We start from the raw sequence: 22,767 nt of genomic DNA on the forward strand, positions 1-22,767 counted from the left end.
TGGCGATCCTGATTAACTCCAACCCTTAACCCTAGTCATGTTTCCTAACCCTAATCTCCCAATACAGAAAGCCGCCACATGATGACTATTCAATATATAGAGCACCCAAGAGAGGACCATACAATACAGAGAGCACCCAAATGATGACCATACAATACAAAAGAAAACGCCCAAATGATCACCAAACAGTACATTGATCACTCAAGTGAGGACTATACAATACAGGGAGAACCCAAGTGGGACCATACATTACAGAGAGCTCCCAAATGATGACCATACAATAAAGAGAGTAGTAATGCTCATACAATACAGAGAGCACCCAAGTGATGACCATACTATACAGAGAGCACCCAAGTGATGACCAAACAATACAATATATTGCTCATACTGCACTTCAGACAGGTTTCCTCCACCATGGAAGGGGCATACTCTATAGGACGCGGGGAGTGGCTATATGTACACAGCTACTTGCAGTACCTGCACAGTGTACATGAAACCAAATGCATTTTTCTCCTTTCTTCCACTGCATGTCTTCTCTTCACTCTTACCTCTATTATATGTAATAAGGTGGGTGATTACAGGAGAGGAGCCAGAGCGATCTAATTTCTGAGATATTACAAAATAAAAAAACAATGTTTAAAATTGTTTTTGTTTCAAGCAGCATCATGGAACGTATCTGAAATCAAATAAAGAGTATTCATAGCAGACCAGGATGACTTATCTATACTACGCTTAAATATCGCGCTGCTAAATTGTTACATTAGACATTGCAGATTCTAAAGAGATGGTCACTTTGACCTAAATCCTTTGTGTTTTTTATTTTGAAAGCAGGGGACACGATAACTTCCTGATACCTGAGTTTGTGCAGAGGAAGACTGTTCATCGTAGACATTGTAAACATTGCCTGATGTTCTGATCTCATGATGTGAAGTGGAGGAGAATTGGGGGCTGTAATGACAATGAATGAATGTATGCTAACCAAGTCATATGTAACGAGAGCTGAAACTTTACAAAATGTAACCTCCGGAAGGTTCGGCTCCAGGAGGGTACAGATTGTTTTAATTCTCTATATTAAAGCATATATAAATGTAGAACATATTTATGGTACAGGGTGGTCGATTTATCACCATCCACAACCTCAGATGCACAAATGATGTGATAACATCGACTATATCACAAGGGATAGCAAAAGCACAAGGACAAGGAGGACAGTGTGGGGTCCGAAAGAAGTAGTATTGTGAAAGCAATAAAGATGGCTTTTAAGAAATATAAGCAGACACAAAACAATGAAGACAAAGAAATGGATCTTGTTAGACAGAATCCAGCTGGATCCCAAAAAACATGGATTTACTGGGGGGAGATCATGTGAAACAAACCTTACAAATTTTTTGACTGGGTTACTAAAGTAATAGACTAAAGGGGGCCATAGATGTACCTTATCTAGACTTTAGTAAGGGATTGGCTACTAACTAATGGCCCTATATTGTTAACTACTAAGGTAGAAAGGGATCCAGGAATCATTATTTCAGGTGGCTTAAAGGCAGGTAGGCAATGTATCAAAGCAATGAGGAAGGCAAGTCAGATGCATGGTGCATAGGGAGAAGAATCAGCAGCAGAAAGAAGTACTAATGCCACTGTTTAGTGTGGACTCATCTAGAGTACTGTGTCCAGTTCTGTATATGTCACTGGTGTGGCCTCATCTAGAGAACTGTGTCCAGTTCTGTACAGGTCACTGGTATGGACTTATCTAGAGTACTGTCAAGTTCTGTGTAGGCCCTTGATGCGACCTCGTCTAGAATACTGTACCCAGTTCTGTACAAGTCAGTGGTAAGGCCTCATCCAGAGTACTGTGTCCAGTTCTATAGGTCATTTCTGTGGCCTCATCTAGAATAATGTGTCTAGTTCTGCATAGGTCACTGGTACGGCCTCATCTAGAGTACTGTATCCAGTTCTATATGTCATTGGTGAGGCCTCATGTAGAATACTGTGTCCAGTTCTGTATAGGTCACTGCTCCTGCCTCATCTAGGGTACTGTGTCTAGTTTTATAGGTCATTGGTGCGGCCTCATCTAGAATACTGTGTCCAGTTCTGTATAGGTCATTGGTATGGCCCCATCTAGAGTACTGTTTCCAGTTCTGTATAGGTCACTGGTGCATCCTCATCAAGAGTACTGGGTCCAGTTCTGTCTAGTCTTTGGTGCGGCCACATGTAGAGTACTGTGTTCAGTTCTGTACAAGTCAGTGGTACAGCCTCATCTGGAATACTATGTCCAGTTCTGTAAAAGTCAAAAGGTAAGGCCTCATCTAGAATACTGTCCAGTTCTGTATAGGTCATTGGTGCGGCCTCATCTAGAGTAATGTGTCCAGTTTTGTATATGTCAATGGTAAGGCCTCATCTAGAATACTGTGTCCAGTTCTGTACAAGTCAGTGGTATGGCCTCATCTAGAATACTGTCTAGTTCTGTATAGGTTCTTGATGCAGCCTCATCTAGAATACTGTACCCAGTTCTGTACAAGTCAGTGGTATGGCCTCATCTAGAGTACTGTGCCCAGTTCTATAGGTCATTGGTGCGGCCTCATCTAGAATACTGTGTCCAGTTCTGTATTAGTGGGGGCACCAGAAACTATACTGGCTGGGGGAGCAACATTTATAGTTACGCCACTGTCTGGAGGCCATGTCTCCATATGGATATAAATGAATTAGAGCGGGTACAGAGAAGGGCAACTATAATGATGCATGGACTACATCACAAAACTTACCCGGAAAGACAAAAAAAGTCTCAACGTGTAGAGTTTTGGAGCAGAGAAGGCAAGGGGGGGGGGGGGGGGAGGACATGATAGAAACTGGCACATATATCAGGGGTTTTACCAAGGTCCAGGAGGGAAACATTCTTTAAATAAAGAGAAGTATTAGAACACGAGGACATCACAGAAGTTCAGGGGAAATCCGAGGGAATAATGACCGCCCAGAAAGGGTAGTGGATAAGTGGGATAGTCTTCCATCTGAGGTGGTAGAGTAAGAGTCAGTAGAACAATGTATAGACATTATTTGGGATATACATAAGGGTATCCTTACACAGAAATAAGGATCACATAGGGTTTGAGGTAACAATATGGTTAAAGAAGTAGATGGGCAGAATGGTTCTTGTCTGCCATCATATTCTGTGTTGCTACGTTTATACAGCTGCCTTCTACATATAATATCCTGTAGCTGCTAAAACACACGTTATGGGTGGAATAAATGGTGACATTTTCCCTTACAGAAGGATAATGACTCAGAGACGGTCCGAGGCACGGTCCCTTCCTTTGCAGGACATAGAAGCATGGCCTGGTCATTACAGATGGCTCTGCCTTGTGGTAAGTCTCAGCGCACAGAGCAGCCCCCACCTTACAGGGACTCTCCCAGCCAACAAGCACGCACTGCTATTACTCCATAGGGTGTACAGCACTGTGCCAGGCACGTCCCCAACAGGACAATACATTACAGGAGGGACAAGGAGGTAACAAAACAACCCCCCAAGCCGGATAATACTATTCATGGTCATACAATAAAGGGAAATACAAATGATTCAAATCAATGTTATACTCATACACAATATCAGGCATTGAGCCCTGTGAGTGGACACGGTACACATAGCATCGAGCCCTGTGAGTGGACACGGTACACATAAGGTATCCATGTCTACCTATGTCATCATAGACACCCAAAAAGCATGAAAAACTCATCTCGACTTTTCCATGTTGACCATTTGAATGGTGATCTTTTGAGTTTTGACCATGTTGACTTTTTGAATGTCGACCTTTTGACCCCGAAGACCAATATTGGTTGATCTTTTGACTATAGACCTTGACAGAAGATCTAATATACCCTAACTGGTAAGTGTATACATAAAGGGATGATATATATGCTGGGTGTATATAATAATATATACACAAAACTGCAGTCAGCTGACTTGGGTGCCCTCTGGCTCAATCTGTAGTTACTGGCGTAGGAACAAACAGCGGCACTCCACGAGTTTGATGAATAAAAATCATTTTAGTGACCAATGTTTCGGACTGTATACCTTGAAAAAGGGAAGGTGCTCCAAACTGGCAGTACAGTAACCTAAATCGTGCTTAGGGGGTGTACGTACAAATGAACCCTCTCCCAAAGGAGAAGGGCCCAAGAGGGGAAAATAAGGATCGTGAGTCCTCCTCACTGAAGCTCAGAGAGTGTTAAGCCCCGGAAGTGTTGAGGTGGGTGGGTCCTCCTCGCCAAAGCTTGGAGAGACCCTTGGTGGGTTTCCCTCCACCTTACTGCTCTGGGTCGCCCTTGGGGGCTGCAGCTCTTCCCCAAAGGAGGGGAGTGGGTAGCCCATAAGGGTCGTACCTGCAGCCCATAAAACGTGACAAAACAAACAAAATACTGAAAATTTGAAAAGTGACACACATAAGCAGGGGGAAAATAAATAAAGAGACCCCAGCCAGGAGGCCGGGGTGGGGGAGTGAAAAATGTCCTGCCCCAGCCAAAAGGCCCAGCGTTAGGATGTGCAATGCATACTTAAAGGGAAGTGCGCAGTGCTAGTGTCAAAACGTGCTGGTGGGGAGGATTTGGTATGAAATCCCGATGGTCAAAATCCCGACAGGGTCAAAATCCCGAATGGGTCAGAAAACCAACCAGGACAAAATCCCGACATTTAAAATCCTGACAAGGTCAAAATACAGACATTTAGAATTTACAGGTGAAACAGTCAACATGAATTTGTGTCGACAGGGCGCGAGGTCGACATGGGGTTTTTCACAGTTTTTTGACCCGAATGTTGACACGGTCGACATGGACACATTTGGAAGTGAACCGCAGCCCCTCGCATCGCTCGCAATGATTCAGGCAATTTTATTCTCCCACCTCGCCCTAGTGGATGGTAGGGAATGAAATACTGCCTGTCGACAGATGTCGGGTCAAAAAACAGTAAAAAAAAACCATGTCGACCTTGCGACCTGTCGACACAAAGTATTTTGACCTTGTCGTGATTTTAAATGGCCGGATTTTGTCCTTGTCGGGATTTTGACCTTGTCGGGATTTTATCCTTGTCGGTATTATGACCCATTCGGGATTTTGACCCTGTCAGGATTTTGACCGTCGGGATTTTGACCATCCCGGTGGGGACACCAGTGTACGTTTAGGGCACCTCTGAGTTTCCCTGGAAGCACGCTACACCTTGGGATCCAAGCAGCTGGCCAATCAGCGCCCAAACAAGTGTTTCTATGCTCCTACCTAGGGTGTTTTCCAACCAACGGCATGGGAATGGATACTTCACCGGGCTTCTCAATTAACTCCCTTGAAGAGCAATCTACTCAGTCCCTGTGTTTCTCACATCCCAAGGTTAAGGTATTAAACTAGGCTTTTCACTGTCTCCCCATCAGAGGATATGAGCCTCTGGAATGGGAGCAATCTACTCAGTCCCAGTGTTTCCCCGCTCCTTGGGAATGTATACTAGACCAGTATATATAATATTGCACTGTATGACTCTCTCCCTGGGCCCAGAGGGAATCACTGCATCCTATATGAATACCAATGTGTCCTCTTTGTTTATGGAGATCTTGGGTAATATCTGTGATTCTCTGGGATGATATATATGTTGTGTGTGTGTGTGTATATATATATATATATACAGTATATATATATATATATATATATACACATACACATATACAGTATATATAGTATAGCACTGTATGACATTCTCTCCCTAGGCGCAGAGCAAATCGCTGCATCCTATATGAATACCAACGAGTCTCCCTGTCCTCTTTGTTTATGGAAGTGTGGGGTTACATGTGCATCTCTCCCGGATGATATATATATATATATATATATATATATATATATATATATATGTTGGGCGTGTATATATATATATATATATATATATATATATATATATATATATAGCACTGTATGACTCTCCCCCTGGGCGCAGAGCGAATCGCTGCATCCTATATGAATACCAATGTGTCTCCCTGTCCTCTTTGTTTATGGAGATCTCGGGTAATATCTGCGTTTCTCCCGGATGAGATGATGGAGCAGCACAAAGCATCACCATACATTACAGGATATCTCAGCGGCATGACACACGGAACAGCCAGATCGCACATCTAATGTATCACACGGAATGGAAATATTTATGGCGGCTGACATGTACAGGATGTGGGTTTGTGTGTAAGTGACGGCGGCTCTGATTTACGAGGAAAAAAGCCGTGTAATAAAAGTGCAGCAATAATATTATTTTAGTATACATGTAGGAACCATTATATACATGGAATTATAATTTACATATATAATGATGAGGTTTCTAGTCGGACGCAGAGTTGCCATTCGTCTTCTCTTTCCTTCAATCGGGCTCCAAATGTGCTGTAAAGAAATCTGAATATACCCCTTCTCGTGTATTATTGCTATGTAAAAAATGTGCTTTCAGAAGGTCTTCGGAGGCCCATCGCTTTCACTGCTGCAATCTGGCAGATTAACTGTGCCCAGCGCACTATCTGTCAGTGTGGGTAGTCTTTAGCCAGTGGCAGGGACAGATTGAGCGAGGAAACCGCCAAGAGGCAGCTTAGCTTAATGGGACTGAAAACATTTCTCGCCTAATGTATGAAAAATGCTACAGGCTTCCTTAAAGTTGGTGTTTTGCATTTTTATGTCAATTTGACACAGAATCTCATTTTGCCGCCTTGTGTCTTTAATACTGGATTTATTTGTTGCTCAGACGCAAACACATGAAGGAGACGGAAATTCTACAAGTTAGAACGGATAATATTAAAGGGACTGTGGCACTCTCCGCGATAACCGTATAACTTACATGCTTAGGTTCAGTGGCGGCTGCAGAGAAGGGGCTGCGGAACCATACAAAATTCAAATAAGGGAGCCACACAGGTTGTGCTTAGATATTTGGGTCTCTTTTTATCAATGTTCACAGTGAGTTGCCTATGCTCCAGTATCCTGAAGGTAGCTCCTGTTTAAGCCATAGATGTCCTGCTTTCCTGCCATGCACTCCTTCTCTCCTGAATTATTCAGATTCTGCCATGAGTGCAACTAGGGAGTTTCTTTGCAAGGAAAGTGATTTACAGCAATCACTGTGATTTGTTGTAACTGTTCAGGAGTCCCTGCTGACGAATCATTATGCACCCTTGTGGGAAGCCCTAACAGGAGAAATAGAAGCACATGATCACACCGGGTCTTCTCTACTGGTGTGCACTCATCCATAGTGTGCTGCGGCAAGTACTGAGTTATTTAGGGTAAGACTTTTTACTAGTAGCCGTTCTTTAGTTAAACGCATTTGTTAATTAAAGTATCTGGTGTCCTTACTGGTTTGGAGAATTCTATAATGGTATGTAAAACAGCACATCCAGTAAACATATGTAGTGACTACAAGACGCAGACACTCCAGTGTTCATAAAATATAATTAAATGCACTGAAAAATATACTTACAGTATATACTTGGGGATAAATTAACATAAGGTAAATTGCATTTGGAATTTATTGCATTTATTGTATACTGTGAAAGAAATATCACAGCAAATGTAGAGTTGCAAACAAGAAACCTCATACTGCAGGCTGCAATGTTGGTATCAATACTTGCAAACCTTTGTTTTAAAGGGGCAATCACTAACAAGGCAAAACATGCCTTGTTAGTGATTGCCCCTTTAAAAAAAATGTCTGCGTTCCACTGACATCCCTCATGGTTGCTGAGCTCGGCCTTCATTACATTCGGCCGTATGTCTGAAAGGGTTATTATGAGTCAACATAACAGTATACACAACACTGTGTACAACCCAATGGAAAAGATAACTAAACTACTGTAAATATATATATATATATATATATATATAAAAACAAAAATAATGTAACTAAATTAGAAATACAAATAACTTGTCCTCCTAGAAGTCTTTATCTCCCACCCTCTCAATGACGTCACCAAAATCCCTGTTGCACTGAATTCCCCATACCTGCGTAGGTAGCTCTTACCCATGTATGGCTGACGGCAGATGGAAGAGTACTGCAGAAAAGCTGAATAATATTCGCTCTCATACCTTATTCTAGGCCAGCCATCGCTTCACCTTTTACCCCCCCTGGTAAATGAATTGTAATGATTGACAGGCAGCGTCTGTAACCATGCAGAAAATGCACATCAGTCACAATCAGCGTGTCGCACTGCCGACTCTACTTCCTGACAGCTCTCTATGGAGAACGTGTCATAACTAATGAGACATTTATAGCCAGCTATGGAAACCATCTCTCAGTTTTTACTCCGCAAACAGTTAACTATCTCAATTAAATGTGCGTAAAATTAATTCACAAATTATGTCAAGCGCGGAATGCTAAATATATACAGCATGCTAGGTGGCTGAAACGCACATTCCAGAAATACATGCCATTTACATTAGCGCAATGACTTGCCCTTCCCGCAGAGATCACAGATAAAATGATGTAAAAGCTGCAAGTAATTCATATTACTCAAACTTAATACAGGAGACCAATATACTCAGTAGACAGCCACTACTCTGACATAGGGGGTTATTATTCAGACCTGGTCATTGTTTTGCAAACTCACGCGGTGGCCGATTAGCGAATGACTGCGCGTGTATGGACCACAGCAACAATAATTAGCATTTTTTTTAGGTTGCAAGCCGCTCACTGTTTGATTGACAGGAAGCTGGCATTTGGGGGTGGTAACCGGCCGTTTCCTGGGAGTGTCAGGGAAAAGGCAGGTGTGCCCAGGCGTTTTTAGTGAGAGCGTGTGATGTCAGCTCCGCCCACAATCAGCTTGTTTGTTTTACACTGGTAGATTAGTTTCTGGGATATGCACAGACTGCACAAACTGGGAAAGTTTGTGCAGGGAACAGATTTACCCCAAATTTGGTTGCTTTTTTGTTTTAATAACAAACATGAATCAAGCCCCCTTATTCAATATGGAAACACAACTGTCGGAATGTCCTGACAGTTAGAATCACAGGCCGTTTTCATCTGGTGCGACAGCACATCCACAGTCGGAATTCAATGTTCCGGCTGTGGAGTGCCAGAAAGTCCATAGCAACATGGACGCAAGTCTTTTTTCAGCCTTACCTACTATGGAACTATGGAACATCCCATCTTCAATAGAACTCCCATCTTAGTAAAATTACTCCAAAGTGTCGACACAAACAAAAGGTAGACATGCATTTTTCATGATTTTTCCAATTTTTTGAACTTCTTCATTCTTTACAAACATAGGCCCCCAATAAAAATTGGGGGCCTATGTCGACAAATGCTGACACTTATACAACACCGCAAAAACTCATGTCATCATTTTCCTGTGTCGACCCTTTATCAATGTCAACCTAGTACATTTCAATCTTTTGTCAGTGTCTATCTAATGCATGTCGACCTATAGACTGCTACCTAGCCACTGGGATCCTTTCCACCCACACCCCGCCCCAGTACTCTGAATCGTGGTCCTGTGAGGTGCACTTCCAGTCTGTCACCCTGCGGACACAGCTCCTCTCCTGCCTCCTGCCTCCGTTACTGTCTCTATCGGATCAATTGCACAGAACGTGGCAGGACCGGCGTAAATGAAAGCTGGCAGCTGAGTTCAGAGGATGTGCCCCAGCAAAAATAAATCCTTAATAGATACAGTATGTACAGTAAGTAAGGCAATTTCACCTGTCTTCTGCAAAGGGACGGAACGTAAATGTTTCTTACATATAACACGAAATCCTGAGAAATGCTTTAACCCCTGCAATGCCAGAGAAACGTCTGTTGCACCTAAAGGTAGAATAAAGATCCCTAGTACAGCGACACATAAAATGCGCAATGTAACCACAATGAATAGTCCGACAACAATAGATCATTTGCAGGTGGACCCCCCCCCCCCCCCAGAATTGAATGCATCGCAAGTTATGATGCTTTGGGCCTGATTCAGAGGCGAACGCGATGGCGACTGTCACATAGACGAGTGATTACATGCAAAACCCCCAGTCACAGGCTGGAACTACAGTAGCATTAGGATATTGCTTGACCCAAGAGAGGATGGAGCAGCGCCCAACTCTGAATCAGGCCCTTTATGCCCAGAGATGCAGAAGGTTGACGGTTAGGACATGTCGGCTGCGCTTTCCCTTACTGGTGCCACACACCAATGTCCCATGGGAATGAAGGTAGGCACTGGGCATCCAGTTCCCTGGCGCCTCTTTATATAATAATGATAATAATGATATTTATATAGCACTTTGCGCTCTTTCCTGCCTGAGCCCCTCACATTACACACTTCGCAGTGCATTCCACTGTCTTCTCAGTGTGACAGCATTAGACATTCTACCGGTGTTCGTCCTAGTAACGCTGATCCCAATAAACTATATGCCATCCCTGCGGACCTCTTGTTCCACGGGCGATCTGATATGGCACCGAAGTTCCATCCGTGTGCTCTCGATTGATTGATCATTGTGAGCGTAATGTTTGCTCTTGAAAGCAGGCGCTCCCAGGTGCTTTCCGGTACAACTGTGCAAGTTATTATCCTTCGGCCTGGATCAAAACCATGGAAGACTCATGCCAGTCAGCAGCGCGCTGCCGCACTTACCCCTGCCTTGCCCTTGTCAGGCCATTGTAGTTGTCTCTGTACAAGCAGCATTGATTAACTGTCTAGAAGTACAAAGAATTCTCACCAACCACATCGATTCATGAGGTCAGCTATCAATTTGCAGATGGTCCCGCTACCTTGTACTTACACAGTAACCCTTTCCGGATTGTCGCCATGTATCCAACACATTATACAGGGCAGACAGAGACCAAACGTCAGCTATCTAGTAATGTATCTAATATCTCTTAGGTAGTGTTCATTCTAGCATCCTGCATCTTCTAAAACCCGAGCAGTTCCTCCACCCTGCCTGGGATCCCCTAGCAGATGATACCACCACTAAACTTAAGGTGCCCATACACTTATCCGCTTTGGCACGATTGCCCCCGAACCGCCACAGGCGATTTATCCGATGTAAAAAATGGCACATCGTAAAAAATGGCACATATAGATATATATAGAAACCAGTAGATGTTCAGGCACTCGCAACAACCAACAGTAGTATTCAGAAATAAAGAGACCCACAAGGGTATATCATGCCAACGTTTCAGGTCCTAACCAAACCACAGCTCCTCCATTAGAGCTGCGCTAGAAGGTAAAGGCTCAGAGCAACCAGTGGCCCGTCATTTTAAATCCTTCAAACACCCATTACCCTCCATGAGATATAAAATGATTGACAAGAGGTGGCGATTGAGACAATGGCGGGACTATGTAAAAACCAGACCCGGACTAAACCCCGGACCGGACATTAATATCTGCAGTCCAGAGCTTGTAGTGTCTGGTCCGGGGGGTGTCTTGTCCGGGGAGTCCCTGTGATAGCTATCACCAGGGACATGGGTAAGGGGAGATTGCTGCCTCCCTGTGTGGTCCGGACCGTCCAGTTTTTGCTACATTCCCGGACCATACAGGGAAGCTTTATTCCCCCCCTCCTCCACTCCCTGGCAGCCCCCCCAGGCAGGACACCCCCGGACAGGACACCCCCTGGACGCTACAAGCTCCGGACTGCAGAATTTGATGTCCGGTCCAGCGGTCTTGTCTTGGTCCGGTTTTTACCCAGACAATGCCCTTCTCAGATTAGAGGCACAATGGATACATAAACTGCAGACTGTTCACCCTTTAGGTCTAAATGAGCAACTCTTATTAACTTGTTTCTTTTGCGTAGCAATCCCTAACATGTTCGCAACATAATCCCTGCATGAGAGAGCACTATCGCTGCGGGTGCCGGACGGCTCCCCGTCAGTCGGGATTCCGACAGTCATTCCTCCGACGTCGGAATCCTGACTGCTCCCTCATGGGGGTCCACGACCCCCATAGAGGGAGAATAAAATAGGTGGTGAGCGCAGCGAGCCCGCAAGGGGTGATTCATTGCGCTCCCCACGCTGTGCAGTCGGGATTCCGACGTCTGACTAATGACTGTCGGAATCCCGAGTGTCGGGCTAATATACCACACCCATCGCTGCTACTGTACACAGCACACTTGTCCGCCAGCACCAGCCCTAGCACACTTGTCCGCCAGCAGCAGCCCTTACACTGTGAGTTCTGTTTATACCATATGATGGTCACTAGGATGCTGTTTATACCATATGATGGTCACAAGGATGCTGTTTATACCATATGATGGTCACTAGGATGTGGTTTTTACCATATGATGATTACTAGGATGCTGTTTATATAATATCATGGTTACTAGGATGCTGTCTGTAAAGTATGGAAGTCACTAGAATGTCTGTACTGTATAGCAATAATTGTGTTTCTCATTATTCCATATGGCAGTCACATGCCTGCTACCTGTATTGAGGCTGGGAGTAACGGTCTACTTGCCACATCTACATTTGGGTCTATCTACATTTCAGTCAGTCCCGCATCTATGAGGCCTTGCTGAGAATTTTTATCAGAGCTTCTTTAAATTTCTCAAACCTCCCCTGCCCGTATCTAGCAATATACTGATCTGTCTGATGCTGTCTACCACTGGCTGTTATTTGTATTGTGTATGTGTGATTAGCGGGCTACCGGCAGACTTTAAAGATTTGAATATCATATCTTATTCTGATAACTTTATTTGAAATCCGTTTCCAAACGCGTGTGCATCTCCTGTTCCTTCTCTCCTCCTCCAGGGAGCATGTCAAAATATCAAAACGTAGTAAGTAATTTGCTTGCCGTCCTAGAAAGAATTGCGCACTAATTACAGGGTGTCTCTGGGAGTCCTGCGATGTAGCCAGCAAGATCCTTATCCCAGGAGTGCTTCTGCCCCTCCGAGCGCAGCCTCCAGTCACCTTCCACTTTGTAGGCTGCCATCACATTCACGTTGTACACTCCCCCCCCCCCCCCCCAAGTTACCCTTTAGGCTAGGGGGACTTGTCTCTTGTGCTGAAATGCCCCTTCCCCCTTCTCTCCTCCAGCTTTGATCTGCAGCCGCACTCAACACCCCAGTGATTCAGCAAAAATGTTTACCTAGCATTTTGATCAGAAATCCGTCATGTTTGAATTTCTCCAAGCACTGTTTAATTAACATCACAGCTTATTCAAACAGCTAATGAGCTCAACTGCCTCAAAAATCAGCCAATCATTTCTCCACAATCAATTTTTTTTTCAACTCTTAACAACTCATCATGGTTTTATTTTGGGGCTTAACGCAACGTTCGCTTTAAAGTCAAAATTTACATAATGAGGGATGATGGTTGCAAGTCCCTGTCTCTGCGAACACACGTGCCGCATTCTCTATGGTGTAAGATCTTGGGGCAATGATTGTGGTCGCTGTGAATATTATCCTGCAGATTAGAATAATCTCTGACTAGGGATGCCAATCCCGGGATTGGCATCCCTAAAAGAAAAACACGCCCTGTCCACCCCTACATGGGCGGGCTGGTGCATGGCAGCCGGGGGCGAGGCAGAGCAGCGCTGTGGGGGGTGTCTGGTGCTGCCCCGCAGATTTGCTTACATAGGCGGGCGGGAACAGGGCAGACAGCAGCGCTGCGGTGGTGCTTGCCTGGTGCCTCCGGCCGGGTAGCGGAAGCACCAGCTGGGCAGGAGGGGATGCTAGGAGTTCAACGTGGCCAGGAGCGGTCATCTGTAGCAGGACGTTGCTGCCTACGCAGCGTGACGGTCAGAGGTCACGCCGCGCAGGCCGGACGCTGGGGTCAGGAACAGCCGGGCAGCTTCTGAGCGGGTGCTCAGAAGCTACCCGGCATTAGATTGCGCATGCGCAGTCTAATCCCGAAATCCCGGGATTGGATACTCCAATCCCGGGATTGAAATCCCGGACATTTTGGGGCCAAATCCCGGGATCCCGCCGATCCCGGGATTGGCCACCCTATCTCTGACCAGGTACTTTCTGGTTTCCTGAAATAAATGGGGCTGATTCCTGCCTGTGGACGGAGATAAAGTAGCAGTTAACCGGCTAATTTTTTTATCAGGGGTAGATGTACTGTATGAAGCAGTGATAAGGGAAGAGAAGTGAGGCAGAGAAGAAGTCGCCCATGGCAACCAATCAGCACTGAAGTAATATCTATAGTTTGCATAATATAAAACCATACAAAGCAGCTGATTGGTTGCCATGAGCCACTTCTACTCTGGCTCACTTCTCCTCTCTTATCACTGCTTCATACAGTACATATACCCCTGTTTGAAAAATGTCAGTTAGATGCCAATTGACTGCTACTTTATCTGTCTCCGAGGCTTATGCTTGTACACATTAAACCATCAGGCACCGGCATTAGCAAGTGCAGGTCAACAGTGTCTAGGTTGCTAGCCAATAGGTCGTCCACTGTTGGTCGACAGGTAAAAGGTCATCAAATGCAAAAAGGTCAACATACACTAGGTCAATAGTAACAAAAGGTTGACCCAAGCAAAATGTCGGCAAGGAAAGGCCAACACAAGTTTTTACATTCTTTGGGGTGTCTATGTCAACATGTAACGCGTCCCCTCGCATGGCTTGCGGCTCGGCACACTATTATATTCTCCCTCTATGCTGAAAAAAAAAAAATCAGAAAAAACTTGTGTTGAAGTTTTCATGTGTGATATTTATATATTGTTGTTGCAACCCATTGGAATTGGCTAAATTGTTCCAGATATTGTCTAGTACGTACCCAGCTTTAGTACATAGACACCAGGACCTCACAAAGGCCATGTTTTCCAAGGGTGTGTACAGTATATCCCCACACTGTGTGGACCCCAGTCCATGCACACACATATTATTACCTGGCTTCATCTGGACGAGGACCACAGGAGCCTTCAACTAGAGATCAGGGTCAGGCAAAGTTGGGGGCGTGGCCTAATCACGGAACCCCCCGTGGCCACGCCCCCTTTCCGTAACCGTCCTGCTGCAGCCGGAGCCCAGTAGCAGGTGGGTGCCGATCACCAGCTTCCCCCTAGGCCGGCTCTGCTGCTGGAGATCAACACACCATGACCAAGCACCGCGGGAGGAGCTGCATGCGGCCGCGCATGCGCAACAGCCCTCCCGCGGCCATCTTTGATCTGGGAAAATGCTGTGGTCGCAGTTGTGCGGTCTGCGGCCCGGACAGAGGGGACAGCGGCCGGTTCTGGGGACTCAGGCCGGTTTCACACACTCCGGCTCCTGCCGGACGGTGAAATCCCGCACGGCCAGGGAGCCGTGCCGCACACATTAGTTGTGAATGGACACTATTGTGTCCATTCACACGGGACGGCCCGGCCACACGGCTGCAGCTGGATCCCGCCACTGGAAGGGACGTCTGCAGGGCTGTGGCCATCCCCTTCATGATAAACTACTGTGTGCGGCACGGCTCCCTGGCCGTGCGGGATTTCACCGGCCGGCAGGAGCCGGAGTGTGTGAAACCAGCCTTATGGAGCGGCCGACCGGGAAATAGCCCGGTTTCCCGGCAGGCCAATCCGCCCCTGAGAAGTGGTATGACTGGCCAACAATTCGGATCCCAACAGTCAGAATACAGACATCGGAATCCCGACTGCCAATGCTCAGACAGGGGGGGCGAGTGTAAAGAAACACTTTGCAGGCTCGGTGGCTCGTTTTGCTCACCACAGGTTCTATGCTCCTCTATGGGGGTCGTGGACCCTCAAAAGGGAGAATAGCCCCTGTCAGTCGTGATCCCCCCTTTTGGAGCACCGGCAGTCGGGATTTCAAAGTCGGTATACTGACTGTTGGGATCCCGATTGTCGGGCAGATATCTGGCACGGGTTTTCCAGATCACCCTCCAGGGGATACATTCATTAGGTCTACAGCAAGGTGGTTGACAAGCATTGGGTCGACACCATTGGGTCGACATGGGTCAAGGTTGACATGGGTCTAGTTCGACAGGTCATTAGGTCGACTCAAGCATTAGGTTGACATGGGCAATGTCGACAGTCAAAAAGTCGACATTGCGTTTTTCACTGTCTTTTGAGCCAACATGTGCCAACAGGCAGTATTTTATGCACTACCATACACTAGGGCAAGGCGGGATAATAAAACAGTGTGCCACGCATAGCAAGGCACCAAGTCCAAAGCATCACGAGCGCAGCGAGCCATGCAAGGGGACACAGTACACTTTAAGCTGTGTCCATTTCGACTGTGTCCACATTTGGGTCAAAAACCTGTGAAAAACCTCATGTCAACCTAAACCCATGTCGACCTAATTTTGTCGATCCAATGCTTGTCAACCTTATTTTCCATACCCCCCACCAGGTGAACTGTGTACAGTATCCACAACTGTCACAATTTACACATCCACAGGTGACCTGGAAAACATGACCTGTGCGGGTAACTGAGGATTGAGTCTGAGAACCTGTGGCTTATACCACTAATACATTGCTGTGAAACAATGTAGGTCTGTCTTGATACATCATACAAAAGTGGACAATGTGATTTATGGCGGAGTCTTTTGCAATAATAAGCACTCTCCTTCTATTGCCGGGAGAACTACCGATACTTTTCCAGGCTGTTTGATGTGACATTAGGTAGGATCTTTGTATCTCTGTACCAACTAATGTCCCTACAAATAAACCCATGAGAGAGCATGTACGGCAGGCTGGCTGTAATGGGAGCTCTCAGCAATATTACTAGTAATAAGCTCTACATACGCTTGTCATCCCGGACAGTGACATTTCCTGGGATTGGTCTGTAGCGATCTGTACGCACAATGGCCCTTATTCTGGTTCACTCGCAAAAGCAAATTCCTTATCAAATGGACAAAACCATGCTGCACTGCAGGGAGGGGGGGCGGCAGATGTACTTTGTGCAGAGAGAGTTAGATTTCGGTGGGGTTTTGCTTCAACGTGAGATCTATATTGCAGTGTAGAAATAAAGCAGTCAGTATTTTCCCTGCACAGAAACAAAATCACCCAAATGTAACTCTCTCTGCACGTTAAATCTGGCCCACCTACAGTGCACATGGTTTTGTCCATTTGAGAGGGAATTTGCTTTGTGAGTGAACCAGAATAAGGGCCATTGAATGTAGGATTCATGTTGCATCACATGAAGTCTGTAGACTCCCAGAGACAGCAAGAGCATACTGGTAATCGGCTACTGTGTATATATGTGTATGCATGCACTAGGCCTTGCAGAGGCATTACGTGGAGAGAGATAATGTACCAGCCAATCAGCTTCTAACTTTAATGTTTTAATCACAACCTGTAACATGACAGTAGGGGGCTGACTGGCTGGTACTTTACCGCTGTCCATAGAGTGTAAGCTCCACTTCGAAAGATACTAATGTGAGAGCAGGAAGGAATACTCGTACAGGGCGAGTTTAGGCAGCGCTTAGATCAATGAATGAAAACAAAATTTGTTTATAAAAGTATAAATCTTTTTACTGGTTTAAAAAATGCATATATACACAATATAATAGTACAATGATAAATAAAAAAATGGTACTCTTTACTTAGAAGGGCGCCCATCTCGGCCATCTCGGGCATTGAATGCACTAAAAAATCAGGTGCGATGCGACAGACGAGATGCCCGAGATTTTCCATAGGGAACAATGTTAAATGTCTCAATTGACCCGATTTTCCTGTTCAATGCCTCAATTGACCCAATTTTTCCATAGGAAACAATGTTAAATGGGCCACAGAGGCCAAATAGGCACCCTGAAGTGAATAATGGCCACCCGAATTGTTAACGCCACCCCACGATCAACGTCAACCCGAAGCGTGTCGAGCGCAGCGAGCCCGCGAGGGGCGGCGGTACGCGTCCTACGACCTTTTCATACCCCCACTATCCACGTCGGCGTGGAGTTGAGAATAGAAAGTGTGGCGAGAGCAGCGAGCCACCGAGCCCGAAGCGTGGCGAGCGCAGCGAGCCCCACGAGGGGACGCGGATACCTTCACAGGTATCCGCGTCCCCTCGCGGGCTTCACAGCTGTCCGTGTACGCTCGCCACGCTTCGGGCTCGGTGGCTCGCTGCGCTCGCCACACTTTCTATTCTCAACTCCACGCCGACGTGGATAGTGGGGGTATGAAAAGGTCGTAGGACGCGTACCGCCGCCCCTCGCGGGCTCGCTGCGCTCGCCACGCATCGGGTTGACGTTGATCGTGGGGTGGCGTTAACAATTCGGGTGGCCATTATACACTTCAGGGTGCCTATTTGGCCTCTGTGGCCCATTTAACATTGTTTCCTATGGAAAAATCGGGTCAATTGAGGCATTGAACAGGAAAATTGGGTCAATTGAGACATTTAACATTGTTCCCTATGGGAAATCTCGGGCATCTCGTCGGTTGATCGCACCCGATTTTTTAGTGCATTCAATGCCCGAGATGCCCGAGATTTTTGACTAACGATGCCCACGATCAAAATCGTGGGCGCCCTTCTAAGTAAAGAGTACCAAAAAACATAATAAAACTAATTAAATAGAGAAGGTGGGGAATAAAAGTAAACTGGAATTAACGGAAATGAAGTTAATATAGGATATCCCGCCTCAAAGGACATGTATTAGTGAGCAAATATTGTAGTCACTTGATTTGTGGAGAAACAGGTAAGTGCACTTTACCAATTAGAAGTTCTGGATCTTTGTGGAACGATTTGTGATGGGGGCTGGATGAGTCCTCACGATGAATGCGGCTGTTTGTCGTGCCGCTGGAGGGGTCAGTGATCGCTGGATGGAGTAGGCCTCTGTATTGAGGTGTGAGACAGGTGGAAAACGTCTCCAACACCAGAGGGATGTTACTGTGGCGATGTGACCAGTTGAGGTTCCAGAATTGTGGGAATATGGCTTCCGTGACCCAGGGACGGCCCCACTGATATGGATGTTGGTAACCAGTGGTATCTGGGAGCACGGTGTCCGCCTTGTAGTGTGATGTCCAGATAAGCAGAAATAGATGAATGTCCACAATAGAGCAGATCTCACAATAAGTCCTGAGGCTGGGATAGGGGTAGCAGATCAACTAACGCGTTTCACTGCGTCCTGCAGCTTTATCAAAGGTGTATCAATACAGAGGCCTACTCCATCCAGCGATCACTGACCCCTCCAGCGGCACGACAAACAGCCGCATTCATCGTGAGGACTCATCCAGCCCCCATCACAAATCGTTCCACAAAGATCCAGAACTTCTAATTGGTAAAGTGCACTTACCTGTTTCTCCACAAATCAAGTGACTACAATATTTGCTCACTAATACATGTCCTTTGAGGCGGGATATCCTATATTAACTTCATTTCCGTTAATTCCAGTTTACTTTTATTCCCCACCTTCTCTATTTAATTAGTTTTATTATGGTTTTTTATTTATCATTGTACTATTATATTGTGTATATATGCATTTTTTAAACCAGTAAAAAGATTTATACTTTTATAAACAAATTTTGTTTTCATTCATTGATCTAAGCGCTGCCTAAACTCGCTCTGTACGAGTATTCCTTCCTTTTTGTACCAGTGAGGAGTGACTACCCTCACACCCAGGCAGCAGCTTATATTGTAGGATCAGCTCATTGTCAAAGCGCCTGAATATTCCTAGTGAATATTTCTCTTTGCCTAATGTGAGAGCAGGAATGTTTTCCATACAGAGCTGCAGAATATGTGGTAGTGATTATTCTAAGACCCTGCATATTTCAAAATCCATCCAGTTCCTCTTTCCTGCCTAGGGTGTCGCTGCCTGCTGTGGAGCTTCTAGCACACTTTAAAGAAAACATCTGCCTGCTGAAATACAGTTCAGTCTGTGTTAGAACCACAGCAGAGAGCAACACCCCAGGCAGGGAAGAGGAACTGCATGGGTTTTGAAATGTGCAGGATGCTTGAATGAACACTATAGGGTAGGGTGGCCAATCCCAGGATCAGGATCGGCGGGATCTCAATATTTTGGCCCTACAATTGCTGGGATTAGTTCCCAATCCTGGCATTTTGAAATAAGTGGTTTAGAAGCTGCTCCCGTCTCCGGCTGTGCAGCTCTGCGATTTGGTCAGAGGTCACACTGCGGAGCCTGCCAGCCACACTGCTGCACACCCAGGCACCACCGTTCTGCCGCCAGGTTGGCGTTTTATTTTATTTGTGAGGCCAACTCCGGGATCTCGGGAATCCCGGTATTGAGCATTTTCCAATCTTGAATCCCGAGACTGAAAAAAATGTCCCGGGATTGGCATCCCTACTACCCTACTATGGAGTTTATTCTGTAAGATGGGAGTTCTATTGAACATGGGATGTTGCTATGGGCAACCAATCTATTGCTATCTAAAATCTTCTAGAAGGCGCTAAATAAATAAGAAGAAGATTTAAGTGTGATATATAAATGATTGGCAGCAAATAAGTGCGAGTACCTCAGCATATATACCTTATTAATATTAAAGGAGTTTCGCCAATTGGGCTTTTTTAATTGGCTATACACTCCATACGCTCCATGGTTTCCATCATACAGTATTATCGTCAGTGCCCTGGTTATGTCACAATCACAGTAATATCTAATAACATTGGACATGTAACTGTACAAACCAACATAGGCTCCCGACAGCTACAGAACATCCCTATTCTATCAGCAGACAGTTATAGTTCTGAGGTATATCTTCTAATCAGACTAGAAGGCAGGTGTCCTAAGGCAAGCACAGGGTGGACAGAAACCTCCCGTGGAGCAGAAAGGTTTAGGGAATTAAACCTTAGAATTCCTAGATGCGTCTCTAGGTGCTAGGCATTAAGGGAATGGGTCGTTGAGAAGTCCTATATCTATAGGGAGGGATATATGTAGGGAGCTACAGTACCCTAGGATTATTCTTACTATTTAACCCATTCAGTGAGATTTATCTGCACAGCAAGGGCTCAAATCTCACCTAAACCTCCATTGGCCCTAATGAGGCCAATAAGTCCTACCTACTCTTCATAGACCCAAGAATGTGTTCGGAGAGAAGAACAGGACAGGTACTGATTACCCTGGCTGGGCTTGTCTGATGGGAAGGGGCCCTACGACTCTGCGGACCTTCCCGGAGGTGAGCACATGGTTTACTTTTAATGTTTGTCTGAGCAAACTCTGGCCACACCCACAGTCTCATGTACCAGGGCACAAAGTGTCTCTCTGGCCCTGACCCCAAAGCCCACAGACTCAGTTACCTTCATTAGCTGATTCATTCTGCAGAAATAATTGAAAAAGAGGGTGAGATTTAATAGGATGAGATATTCAGAAAGTCAGAGATTTGGAAAGAAATCTCCAGTTTTTTTTAAAGCGGCAATCATTTACACTGCAAAATGATTGCCGCTTTAAAAAAAATTCACTTTCTGAATATCTCATCCTATTAAATCTCACCCGTAGTTTTTAGTGGTGGTTAGACAATATACACATGTATTGGTCGTTCTGGATTTCTGCTGAGTGCAGAGGTATTGGCAAACTAATGGTAATCTCTTAAATATCATCTGAAATATAATATAATTTGTGTGAATATAACACATAAACTAATCCTGACCATTAGTGACAGTGTTAGTGCAGGTCAGATTCTATAGGAAAAAGTCCTTATAATTTTACACAGCTTATATCACATATGGCGCAACACACATTGACAGATTAGAAGGTTCTGCGGAATCTGTACACACAAAATACAACACAATAATATATACATTGCCCAGCATTAAATAAGCAACACATTTTAATTGTAATTACTGTTCACATCAGGCACCAAGAGTTTCTGCATGGTGGCTGCCATTCCTCTACAACAAGGATGGGGAACCTTTGACCCTCCAGCTGTTGTTGAACTACACATCCCATACTGCCCATTGCTAATTGGCCATGCTAAAACTGTTGCAAGGCATGCAGGGATGCGTAGTTCAACCACAGCTGGAGGGCCGAAGGTTCCCCATCCCTGCTCTGTAAGATCACAGTGGGTGAGATATATACGTGACATGCAATGTAACGACTTACCCAGTACAGTGAGACGTGCGGGGCGTGATCGGATGGCGGCCTGTATGGCCTGACATTCGTACAGTGCATCATCCTGAAGCTCTGCGCGCTGTATCTTCAGGTGATGTTCCCCAGACAAATGGTCGCCCTCTACAGAGTATCGGGGGTAGCCTAAGGACACAGCAAGACAAGATTGTCTATGTAAAGGATTGATGGCAATAAGGATCAATAATGACAGTGGTACAGCCCAAGAAGTGGGTGATACAAGTGGCTCTGACCTCCTCCCCAGGTGTTCCTCTGACCCCGCTCTCCCTATCTGTAGTGCTACATTGGCCCCCACCCCTACTGTGTTATTGCCTCCTTGCCAAGGCTGGTGGCTGCAGATCAGAAGCAGCAAGGAGCGGAATCTATTACAAATGTAAATGTATCTGTTGTGACATCAACATGTCTCTCTTTGGGAATTTCTTTAAGTACAACATTAATATAGGATAAGAAGGGAATATAGACCATACTACACAGTGGTCGAAGTGGAAATTTTGAAGTGGGGGTATGGAAATTTTGAAGTGGGGGTATGGAAAAGTAAAGAGTGAATATAGTGCGCACCTTCGGACACCCCCCTGTCCATCAACGTCCCCTGCCAGACTGCCCCGTTGTACAGGGGTATTACAAAAGCACAATATGTGCTGCTGAGTGATCAGAGAGCATCCTGAGGGTGAAAAAAAACTTTTTTTTTTATCTTCAGATTAAAGTGGGGGTATGCCATACCCCCGTATACCGCCCCACTTCGACCACTGATACTACATGTACAGAATATTCAGAATCTCTTGCGTGCGAAGCTGTGATGGGTCGCTAGTTATCATATAAACGCTAGGCATATAATTATTACATCTGCGAACATTTACAGTATGTAC

The 22,767-nt window shown here is 45.5% G+C and overlaps 1 protein-coding gene across 4 annotated transcripts in view; it reads right to left on the reverse strand.

Moving 5' to 3' along the window:
- Positions 1 to 22,767, reverse strand: part of KIRREL3 (kirre like nephrin family adhesion molecule 3) — a 603,038-nt gene that overhangs the window by 205,134 nt on the left and 375,137 nt on the right. For 3 of the 4 annotated variants that reach the window (XM_083162831.1, XM_083162830.1, XM_083162832.1), the window contains exon 4: positions 21,878 to 22,027. In XM_083162831.1, the coding sequence (XP_083018957.1) occupies positions 21,878 to 22,027 (150 nt within the window). Of the gene's footprint in view, positions 1 to 14,777; positions 14,953 to 21,877; positions 22,028 to 22,767 lie in introns of those variants that run through there. The other variant, XM_083162833.1, reaches the window with a different exon arrangement.

Source organism: Crinia signifera, chromosome 19 (assembly GCF_055691185.1).
Source record: "Crinia signifera chromosome 19, ASM5569118v1, whole genome shotgun sequence".
NCBI classification, from domain to species: Eukaryota; Metazoa; Chordata; class Amphibia; order Anura; family Myobatrachidae; genus Crinia; species Crinia signifera.